Genomic DNA, 12,196 nt, shown 5'->3' with positions numbered 1-12,196 from the left:
AGCCTGACCTCGGTGTTGGCCATGTTGTTGGAGGGAATACGATTTACATGTATTTGGAATGTCAAGGATTGATTAGGAAAAGTCAGCATGGCTTTGTGCGTGGGAAATCATGTCTCATGAACTTGATCGAGTTTTTTGAAAAAATAACAAAGAGGATTGATATGGGCAGATCGGTGGACGTGATCTATATGGACTTCAGTAAGGCATTCGACAAGGTTCCCCACGGGACACTGGTTAGCAAGTTTAGATTACATAAGAGAGAGGGAGAACTGAACATTTGGATACAGAACTGGCTCGATGGTAGAAGACAGACGGTGGTAGAGGGTTGCTTTTCAGACTGGAGGCCTGTGACCAGTGGAGTGCCACAAGGATTGATGCTGGGTCCACTACTTTTTATCATTTATATAAATGATTTGGAAGTGAGCATAGGCGGCATAGTTAGTAAGTTTGCAGATGACACTAAAACTGGAGGTGTAGTGGACAGTGAAGAAGGTTACCTCAGAGTACAATGGGACCTTGATCAGATGGGCCAATGGGCTAAGGATTGTCAGATGGAGTTTAATTTAGATAAATGTGAGGTGCTGCATTTTGGAAAGGCAAATCAGGGCAGGAGTTTTACACTTAATGGTAAGGGGAGTGATTCTGAACAAAGAGTCTTTGGAGTGCAGGTTCATAGTTCCTTGAAAATGGAGTCACAGGTAGGTAGGATAGTGAAGAAAACGTTTGGTATGCTTTCCTTTATTGGTAGGTGTGTAGGAGTTGTCAGGTCATTTGTGGCTGTACAGAACATCGGTTGGATCATTATTGGAATGTTGTGTGTAATTCTGATCTACCTGCTGTAGGAAGGATGTTATGAGACTTGAAAGAGTTCAGAAAAAGATTTACAAAAATGTTGCCAGGGTTGGAGGGTTTGTGCTAATTGGAGAGGGTGAATAGGCTAGGGTTGTTTTCCCTGGAGCGTCGGAGGTTGAGGGGTGACCTTATAGAGGTTTATAAAATCATGAGGGGCATGGATAGGGTGAATAGACAAAATCTTTTCCCTGGGGGAGGTGAGTCCAAAACTAGAGGACATACGTTTAAGGTGAGAGGGGAAAGATATAAAAGAGACCTAAGGGTCAACAGAGGGTGGTACGTGTATGGAATGAGCTGCCAGAGGAAGTAGTGGAAGCTGGTACAATTACGGCATTTAAAAGGCATCTGGGTGGGTATATGAATAGGAAGGGTTCAGAGGGATATGGGCCAAATGCTGGCAAGTGTGACTGGATTAGGTTAGGATATCTGCTTGGCATGGAGGAGTTGGACCGACGGGTTTGTTTCTGTGCTGGACAGCTCTAAGCCTCTATGACTCTATGACTGGACAGACTAGATATTGGAAGAGCGTTCCCGATGTTGGGGGAAGTTCAGAACTAGGGGTCACAGTCTGAGAATAACGGGTAAGCCATTAAGGACTGCTATGAGGAAGAATGTCTTCACTCAGAGAGCTGTGAACCTGTACAACTCTCTCGCACAGGAAGCCATGGGGCCAGTTCATTAGATATATTCAGGAGGGAGCTGGACATGGCCCTTGGGGCTAAAGGGATCAAGAGCTATGGAGAGCAAGTGGGAGTGGGATACAGAAATTGTATGATCAGCTTTGAACATGTTGAATGGTGGTGCAGTCTCAAGGCCTGATCGCCCTGTTTCTGTGGCTATTTTTTATGTTTTTATGTAGATACATCTGCACCACAGAATCTGGTTCAGACAATAAACTGTTGACTTCAGACTCAGTGATGCCACAGTGAACCAATATTGCCCTTCACACTAGATTTCAACAATATCTTGAAGACAATTTCAAATTTATTTCAAAATATATAGAATTCAAACTTCAATTTTCCTCAGTATTTATTACAATTCGACTTTTGTTCTTTTTTAAAAAATGAAAATTTACAATTAAAATACTTTAATATTGTGAATGCTCGTAATCAAAATTAAAATCAGAAATTGATGGAAATGCTCAGCAGGCCAGGCAGTATCTGTGAAGAGAGAAACCGAGTAAATGTTACAGGTCTGAGACTTTTCATTCTAAAAAGTATGTAGCGAGTGTGCGCTTAAATCTGAGTAAGAATCATGTTCCAAGCTCAGCAAAGACTGAGCTGGTTTTCTTAACAAGATTTCTCAGATGTTTCACTGAAGGAAGTGCACAGCAGTAGCTCAGCTCCTCCTCTTTCCACTGAAGACTGGACAGGGGCAGCTTCAGGGAAAGATAGAGATTAGAATCTGGAGAATCTGCTGATTAAAGCCATACTAGGAGACAGAATGAAAACCCGTTCCATTCAGAAGAAAGTTGTTCTTACTGAGACTTACAAAGAATGGAACAAGTCCTAATCTTCTATCTTCTTCCAATGCTTGCTTCAGAGTCTCACCTCGAAGGGACCAATCTTCATCAGTTTCAAGGAACCGAATTTTAACAAAAGTGATCAGTCCAGCTTTCTCCACAGAGGAATGAGCCTGAGAAACCATATTGGATTGAAAGATCATTTTAGAGACAAGTGTCTGGGAACTTGTTTGATCAGTTTAGGAAGAAGGACAAAATCCTTGAGAATTAATTCAGGATCAATCCCAGATCTGAACACTAATTCCCAAAGAAATAATCCCCTGGAGAATGGCGAGTGCAAAATTTCACCAATTTCCATGGAGATGGGGGAAAGCAAGACCCTCCCCTGGGCTGAGGTTTACAGCAAGAGGGGAGCCCCACCCCTGCCTTTCTGCTGAGGGCAGGTTGCTGGCAGTGCACTGGGAAAACACCCACACCACCTCCCCCCCTCAAAAACACCCCCCACAAAAAATAACCCACCTCAATAACACCACCCCCAACAAAACAAACCCCAAAACACCCCCCTCAAAAACACCACCCCCAACTAAAACAACAGCCCCACCCCACAAAAATAACACCTCCATCCCCAGAAAAACACCACCGCCACCCCCAAAAACAACACCCCAAAAAACCCCACCTCACCCCACAAAAGCACCACCCACCCCCAACAAAATCACCACCCCCACCCCACAAAAACACCACCCACCCCTAACAAAATCACCACCCCCACCCCACAAAAACACCACCCACCCCCAACAAAATCACCACCCCCACCCCACAAAAACAACCGCATCCCCCCCCCCCTCAATAGCCCATATCCTGTCCTCCCTGTTCACCTGGTCAGAGGCATATGCAATCAGGCGGGCGTTGAGGACACAGTGATCAAGTTTGGGAACGGTCGATGTTAGCTCCATGATCTTGGCTTTCCTTGCAGCTAATAGGGCGACTAATGTGGCCTCACTGGTTGTACTCTGCAACATTCCAACAACTTGGTCAGAAACACACAGTCTCTTATCTCATTTCTATTAACCACTGGATTCCATGAAATGAAAGGTCAGGTGGACATGACACTGAGGAAGTCAATTTGTGTTCTCCCATCTTCAATAATATCGAATTGTTGGTGATTCGAGACTCTCACTGATCCTGGAATACTCTGGGTTGTTCTCAAATCGACTTAATTTTAATCGGAATCTGTCCGGGGAGCCCCACAGCATGGTCATGGATGCTCCAGTTTGCATTTTACACGTAAGATCATAAGGATACAGGAACAGAATTCGGTCATCCAGCTAATCAAGTCTAGTCCACCATTCAATCATGGTCCCCTTGATCCCCTTACTAATCAGAAACCTATCTATCTGCACCTTATAGACACTCTCAATGATTCAGCCTCTGTAGCCTTCTGCGACAAGGCGTTTCACAAAGTCACCCCCCCCTCTGGCTGAAGAAATGCTTCCTTATCTCAGTTCTAAAGGATCATCCCTTCACTCTGAGGCTGTGTCCTTGGATTCTAATCTCTTCTACTATTGGAAACATCTTCTCCATGTCTACTTTATCAAGGCCTCTCAATATTCTGTAAGTTTAAATGAGATTTCCTCTCATCCTACTAAACCCCAGCAAGTACAGCCCAGTGTCCCTCATACGACAAGCCCCTCATCCCCAGGATCATTCTTGTAAACCTCTTCTGGACCCTCTCCAAAGCCAACACATCCTTCCTTCGATACAGAGCCCAGAACTGATCACAATTTTCACATTGTGATCTGACCAGAGCCTTATACAGCCTCAGCAGTACATCTCCACCCTTGTCTTCTAACCCTCTTGAACTAAATTCAGACATTGCATTTGCCTTCCTGACCGTTAACTGGACCTTCGTGTTAACTTTAAGGGAATCTGAAACCAGGGCACCTAACACTCTTTGTGCTTCAGATTTTCGAAGTCTTTCCCTGTTTCGAAAAATCCTATGCTGCAATTCTTCCTACCAAAGTACATAACCCTACCCTTTCCCACGTTGTATTCCATCTGTCGGTTCTTTGCCCACTCTCCCAGCCTGTCATAGAATCCCATGTATGGTTATGCATGGAAGCAGGCCATTTGGTCCATCAAGTTCACACTGACCCTCTGAAGAGCACTGACCCTTCAGCCCCACCCCCAACACTAACTCCACATTTCCTTTGGCAAACCCATCTAGCCTGCACATCCCTGGACACTACGGGTAATTTAATATAATGGATGCAGGTTTGCTCACTGAGCTGGAAGGTTCATTTTCAGACGTTTCATCACCATACTAGGGAACATCCTCAGTGAGCCTCTGGACAAAGCACTGCTGATGTTTCCTGTTTCCTATTTATAGGTTTGGGTTTCCTTGGGTTACCCAAGGGCTCAGCAGGTGAATTCTCTGACTGGGGCTACAGCCCAGGTGTGCAGAGTTCAGGCTGATTGCTATTAAAGCAGAACCTACATTAGATCCATCACCATCAAAATGGCAGCAAATATCTAAGAACAAGGATTTGGGCTTGGAAATACTTCGCTGTTGTAAAGTTGTGAGCAATTCAAAAGCTCAAACTTGATAATTATCAGAAAGAGGATACTCTAAATCCTGATAGCATCTCAACACGACCAATGCTGTACCTTCAGTAACATTGACTCTGATCTATCGATGCAATGAATGATGCACCAGGAACAGAAACATTGTAATGTATTGATACATGATAATTAAAACAGATATTTTCTGCATAATCCACTGAATCATTAGGAAGGATGTGTTAAAGAGAATAGGTTGTCAGTGAAAGTTGTGGGTACCTGGAGAACGCCTCCTCCCTGACTCTCTGGGTGATGGTGCAAGAAATGATCAGGAAGACCCAGCATTGCAGCCAACCAATCCAGCACGTTCATCTCCAGTTCGGTGCAGGCCGGGCTCGAAGCCTGGAATTGAAAACATCAAATTCATTTTCACACAAATATAATCTGAGTCTGACATTCATTCTGAAAGCCCAAAAATAATCAGGTTATGCATGTCATACCAAAGTGGTTTTGAAAAGAATGGGGAAGAGTTTAACAGGATTCCAAAGAGAGAGACAGAAAGAGAGAGAGAGACTGACAGATAGCGGAAGCCACAAATGTTTTCCATGAAGCAATAAAGGTTAAAAGTTGTTTCAAACTGTGAGAGAATTTGATCGAGAAATAGAAAGACCAATCTCTTCTGGCAAATGGATCAAAATACTGAGTTAATGTTCTGTGTCCTGCACAGACTGTTGCTGCTGTCAGTGGTGGAGGGAGTGGATGTTTGTGATGTGCTACCAATCAAGTTTCATTCTGAATGGTGTCAAGCTTGAGTGTTATTGGAGCTGCACTCATCTGGGCAAGTGCGGACTATTCCATTCAGAGGTTTTGTTACCTGCAGTGTACACTCTACAGAGAAGGGGGGATCAGGAGTAAGTTGGATAGCTCTTTCAGAAAGGTAGCACAAGTACAATGTGTCACTCTCCATCATATCAAACTCTCTGATTCCTTTATCATGATAATGAACCTGTGATTGTCCCATCATAGTGACGCTGTTAACGACCGGCCATTTCTACAGATCAGGTAGGTCACAATTCCTGACAGGAATGTTCTTCAGCTTTGTCACTGGGAGATTGAAACCAATTTTAGTGAAAAAGGTTTTGTTCTGAAAAGTTTATAAACCAATGCTGTTAATTGTCCAGATCGTTGGGAAGAGCTGAACTTGGGAGACTTTCAACCAATTCATAAAGAAACCAACAATAATCATGATACAGGCGACAAGAGTCAGATTTACTGGCTGTGACCATTCTGACCTTTTAATCAGAACCAGACAAACGCAATGGTTATAAAACTCAACGAATATCTACAGATTCAATGATGTTCTCACAATCTTGACTGTACTTTATTACTGAACAGTATTACTAAAAGCTTCATTATATTTTTTGACAGTTCTTACCCAAGTGAATCCTAAACAGTTAATAGCATCTGCCAACATGTCCCCAAGTAAAGATGGCCATGATGTTAGAGCAGGAAAGTAGGCATGCATGTGGGGGCTCTGCCAGTGAACTACCTACAGGAACACAAAAACACACACAAAAGGTTAAAGTTGATCTTGATTGTACAGAACTCCATGCCGTAGCATCCAAACTGAATCTGAATCTCACATGGCGTGTGGGTGACCCAGACTAAAGGGGAACCAGTATAGTCAAGACAGTCACTTCTGGGGAGAAGTTGAAAGCTTAGTTATACCCTGGATATACAAAACATATAAAAGAGAGACAGACATGGGTAGAACATACTTTAAAGAAAGAGAGGAGTTTTCACATTAGGGATTTGAATTTTAATGCAAGGTTATTTTAAGCAAACATATTCATTCAGAGCATTTTCAGGAGTGACTGTATCTCCTTTCTTTACAACAATCTCTGAAATATTGTTTATTTAATTTGTTGTAATTTCTGATGCATACAGTAGGTGGAACAAATGAAACTGATGTGTAGCTGGAGGATTTAATAGATGTTTACATATTGATTATATATTCAATGCCCTGTTTTCCAGGGGATCATTGAGGAAGTCTTTGGAGTGTAATTGTCAGAACTTTCAAGGGATATTGTGGGTGAATGAGGTATTGCCTACTATGAAAGTTTGTTTTAATGTTATATATAATCTACATTATTAAAATATCAGTTCCTTTAATATCTGTTTGCATAAACAATAATTATAAATATCATAGAGTCACCGCGGAAACAGACCCTTTGGTCCAACCCGTCCATGCCAACCAGATGTCCCAACCTAATCTAATCCCATTTCCCACTATTGACCCATAACCCTCTAAACCTTCCTATTCATATACCCATCCAGATACCTTTTAAATATTGCAATTATACCAGCCTACATCCCTTTTATATCTTTGCCCTCCCACCATGAACCTATGCCCTCCAGTTCTGGTCTCCCCGACCCCATGGAAAAGACTTTGCCTATTTATCCTATCCATGCCCCTCATGATTTTATAAACCTCTATAAGGTCACCCCTCAGCCTCCCACACTCCACGGAAAACAGCCCCAGCCTGCTCAGCCTCTCCCTGTAGCTCAGATCCTCCAACCCTGGCAACATCTTCGTAAGTCTTTTCTGAACCCTTTCAAGTTTCACAACATCTTTCTGATAGGAAGGAGACCAGAATTGCACTCAATATTCCAACAGTGGCCTAACCAATGTCCTGTACAGCCGCAACATGACCTCCCAACTCCAGTACTCAATACTCTGACCAATAAAGGAAAGCATAGCAAATGCCTTCTTCACTATCCTATCTACCTGCGACTCCACTTTCAAGGAGCTATGAACCTGCACTCCAAGGTCTCTTGGTTCAGCAAAAGTCTCTCGAACCTTATCATTAAGTGTATAGGTCCTGCTAAAATTGACTTTCCCAAAATACAGCACCTTGCAATTTATCTGCCACTTCTCAGCACATTGGCCCATCTGATCAAGATTCCATTGTAATCTGAGGTAACCCTCTTCGCTGTCCACTACACCTCCAATTTTGGTGACATCTGCAAACTTACTAACTGTACCTCCAATGTTCATATTCAAATCATTTATATAAATGATGAAAAGTAGAGGTCCCAGCACCAATCCTTGTGGCACTCCACTGGTCACAGGCCTCCAGTCTGAAAAACAACCCTCCACCACCACCCTCTGTCTTCTACCTTTGAGCCAGTTCTGTATCCAAATGGCTAGTTCTCCCTGTATTCCATGAGATCTAATCTTGCTAATCAGTTTCCCATGGGGAATCTCGTCAAACACCTTACTGAAGTCCATATAGATCACATCCACCAATCTGCCCTCATCAATCCTCTTTGTTACTTCTTCAAAAAACTCAATCAAGTTTGTGAGACATGATTTCCCATGTACAAAGCCGTGCTGACTATCCCTAATCAGTCCTTGCCTTTCCAAATACACGTAAATCCTTCCCTCAGGATTCCCTCCAACACCCTGACCACCACTGACATCAGGATCAGAAGTCTATAGTTCCCTGGCTTGTCCTTACCACCCTTCTTAAATAGTGCCATCACGTTAGCCAACCTCAAGTCTTCTGGCACCTCACCTGTGACTATCGATGATACAAATATCTCAGCAAGAGGCCCAGCAATCACTTCTCTTGCTTCCCACTGAGTTCTAGGGTACACCTGATCAGGTCCTGGGGATTTATCCACCTTTATGCATTTCAAGACATCCAGCACGTACTCCTCTGTATTTATGGACATTTTTCAACTTTTAACCATCTATTTCCTTACATTCTATATCTTCCATGTCCTTCTCCACAGCAAACATTGATGCAAAATACTTTTTAGTATCTCCCTCATCTCCTGCGGCTCCACACAAAGGCCGCCTTGCTGATCTTTAATGGGCCCTATTTGCTCCCTAGTTACCTATTTGTCGTTAATATATTTGTATAAACCCTTTGATTCTCTTTAATTCTATTTGCCAAAACTATCTCATGTCCTCTTTTTGCCCTTCTGATTTCCCCCTTCAGTATACTCCTACTTCCTTTATACTCTTCTAAGGATTCACTCGATCTATCCTGTCTATACCTGACATATGCTTCCTTCTTTTTCTTAACCAAGCCCTCAATTTCCTGAAGAAGGGCTAATGCCCGAAACGTCGATTCTCCTGTTCCCTAGATGCTGCCTGACCTGCTGCGCTTCTCCAGCAACACATTTCCACCTCAATTTCTTTAGTCATCCAGCATTGCCTACACCTACCAGCCTTCCCTTTCACCCTGACAAGAATATACTGTCTCTGGGCTCTCATTATTTCATTTTTGAAGGCTTCCCATTTTCCAGCCGTCCCTTTACCTGCGAATATCTGCCCCCAGTCAGCTTTTGAAAGTTCTTGCCTAATATGGTCAAAATTATCCTTCCTCTAATTTAGAACTTCAACTTTTAGATCCGGTCTATCCTTTTCCATCACTATTTTAAATCTAATAGAATTATGGTCGCTGGCCCCAAAGTGCTCACCCACTGACCCCTCAGTCACCTGCCCTGCCTTATTTCCCAAGAGTAGGTCAGGTTTTGCACCTTCTCTAGTAGGTACATCCACATACTGAATCAGAAAATTGTCTTGCACACACTTAAGAAATTCCTCTCCATCTAAACCCTTAACACTATGGCAGTCCCAGTCGATGTTTGGAAAGTTAAAATCCCCTACCATAACCATCCTATAATTCTTACAGAAAGCTGAGATCTCCTTACAAGTTTGTTTCTCAATTTCCCTCTGACTATTAGGGAGTCTATAATGCAATCCCAATAAGGTGATCATCCCTTTCTTATTTCTCAGTTCCACCCAAATAACTTCCCTGGATGTATTTCTGGGAATATCCTCCCTCAGCACAGCTGTAATGCTATCCCTTATCAAAAACACCACTCCCCCTCCTCTCTTGCCTCCCTTTCTATCCTTCCTGTAGCATTTGTATCCTGGAACATTAAGCTGCCAGTCCTGCCCATCCCTGAGCCATGTTTCTGTAATTGCTGTGATATCCTAGTCCCATGTTCCTAACCATGCCCTGAGTTCATCTGCCTTCCCTATTAGGCCATTTGCATTGAAATAAATGTCCTTGTAAAATACAACCTTACATGAGATGAGGATGTGTAAGAAAGTACTGAAATGAGAGGAATTAGTAATTGTATTTGATGTGACAATTTGCACAGTTGAGCAAATCACACACTGATGTCTGGTCCACCTGGCACTGAGAAAGAAGAGACTGACGACACAGCCGGGCAGTGAAGCAACTTCCAGCATGTTAACAATAATCTGTGTTTCTGCACCACCTTCCCATGCTCTTAACAAAAAGTAATTAAAAATATTTATTCTTATGGGTTTGATTGTCTGAACACAAGAGCACAAGATTTCTCCAAATACAATGAACCGGGGAAACGTAGGTTGAAGAAGGAAAACTGTGACTAAAAATGGTGACATGTTAAACATGAATAATTGTACCATTCATTGGGAATTTGTTTGTTCTTTCTAATATTATAGAGCAAATAGCAACATGTGCCTCACTGTCAGACTGTGATCATGGGGGTGAGGGGGGAGTGAAGAGGGAGGGTGGGGGGCAAAGATGAAGGAGGATGGTGGAGGTGAGGGGGTAGTGTGGTTGAGGGGGTATTGGGGGTGAGGAAGAGGTGATGGGGTGGGGTGGAAGGTGAGACTATGAGGGAAATGGGGATCAGGGTAGTGAGGTTAGGGGTGAGGGTGGGCTGGGGTATGGGGGGGTGAGGGGGTAATGGAGGGCGAGGGGGGAGTGGAGGTGAGGTGGGATGATGGGGGTGGGTGGAGGGTGAGGCTGTGGGGAAAGTGGGGATGCAGGTGGTGAGGGAGGAGTGGGAAGTGAGGGGGAGTGAGGATGGGGATGAGTGGGGGTAGAGAGGAGCAGCGTTACGGGTGTGTGGAGAGATATGCCCTACCCCAGGCATGATGACCCTTTCAATGTCCTCAAAGATGCTGCTCCAACTCTCGCCCTCCTGTGGGGCTCTGTCTGGGAGAAGATCTCTCATGTAGCCAGGTTTAACATCAGGGGAAACATGGCGTTCCCTGACAGTGCTGAGATATTTCGCAATATAATCCACCAGCTCCTTCCCTGGGGGTAGACACAACAGCTTATATTAAAATATATCAGACACTTGAGAGCAAGAGACAGAGAAAACAGCTCAAGAACAATGAACAGCTACAAAGGAGAAATCTAGTGGCAATCAGACTCTTTTGAAAGCAGATGGACCTTTAGGAAAGCAGCAGGGTTACTGAGCTCACTGAGCTGAACTAACCAGGAAGTAGATGCTGTGAACTTTCCCTCCAACTCCATCGAGTGTTGTCTTTAAGACAGCAGTACAGATACCAACCTCCTCGATGAAACACCGAGTGTGTCTGGGCACAAACTCCAGGTACGTTCAGCCTCAGTTGGGGTATCGTACCCAATTCTGCACACTCTGTTTTCAGGGTGTGGCAGCTTTAGAAAGGATTTCCAAGAATGGTTCCAGAGGTAGATTGGAGATGCTTGGCCTGCTCTGTTTTGAGAAGGTGCAGCAGATTTAATCAAGATTTTCAAATTTATGAGGGTTCTGAGCAGAGTGGATCGACAGAAGCTGTCCCCATTGTTGGATAGATCAGAGAACCAGAGGCACAGATTTAGGACACTTGGGAAAAGAAACAGTGAGGATACAAGCAAAACCTGGAAGGATCTGTATGGCTGTGTCAGAGGTTGTAATGGAGGCAGATTCAATCAAAACTTTCTAGAGGAATTGAACAACCTATCACCTGAAGAGAAAAGAGACACTGCAGGATTACAAGCAAAAGGTGTGAGAGTGTATCTGGGAGGGTTACTATTCGTGAGAGTGGTGAGGATATGACAGAATGAGTGATTTCCTTCTCCGTTCAATGACCCTATGAATCTAGAAACGTGACAGCAGCAATGTCAGGTTGGACAACAGTGACTTCAGTTCGGGAGCTTAGTGCTACAGGCGGCTACATTCCTCAAGAGATTGTTATCAAATGTTAGAATATAGACAATAGACTAGTACAGCACAATACAGACCCTTCGGGAGCATCCTCAATGTTGTGCCGCATCTTATCTGACTCTAAGATCAGATTAACCTACATACCCTTCATTGTACTATCATCTATGGGCCTAACCAAGAGTCACTTAAATGTCCCTAATGTCTCTGACTCTACTCCCACCACTGGCAGTGCATTCCACACATCCACCACTCTCTGTAAAGAACCTACCTCTGACATCTCCCCTACACCTTTCTCCATCACCTTAAAATTATGCCACCTCCTGACAGCTATTTCTGCCCTGG

General features: G+C 43.7%; 1 protein-coding gene across 1 annotated transcript in view; it reads right to left on the bottom strand.

Annotated features, from left to right (window-relative positions):
* hdc (histidine decarboxylase) overlaps window positions 1–12,196 on the bottom strand; it is a 144,213-nt gene that overhangs the window by 22,645 nt on the left and 109,372 nt on the right. The window contains 5 exon segments of the mRNA XM_043674586.2: window positions 2,344–2,487; window positions 3,190–3,324; window positions 5,150–5,272; window positions 6,306–6,419; window positions 10,808–10,980. Of these exon segments, the coding sequence (XP_043530521.2) occupies window positions 2,344–2,487; window positions 3,190–3,324; window positions 5,150–5,272; window positions 6,306–6,419; window positions 10,808–10,980 (689 nt within the window).

This window comes from Chiloscyllium plagiosum, unplaced genomic scaffold (genome assembly GCF_037043375.1).
Source record: "Chiloscyllium plagiosum isolate Xiang-an unplaced genomic scaffold, Cpla_swu_hap1 HiC_scaffold_39, whole genome shotgun sequence".
NCBI classification, from domain to species: Eukaryota; Metazoa; Chordata; class Chondrichthyes; order Orectolobiformes; family Hemiscylliidae; genus Chiloscyllium; species Chiloscyllium plagiosum.
The sequence above is the reverse complement of the archived record's forward strand: the minus strand, read 5'-3'. Positions and strand labels throughout refer to the sequence as shown.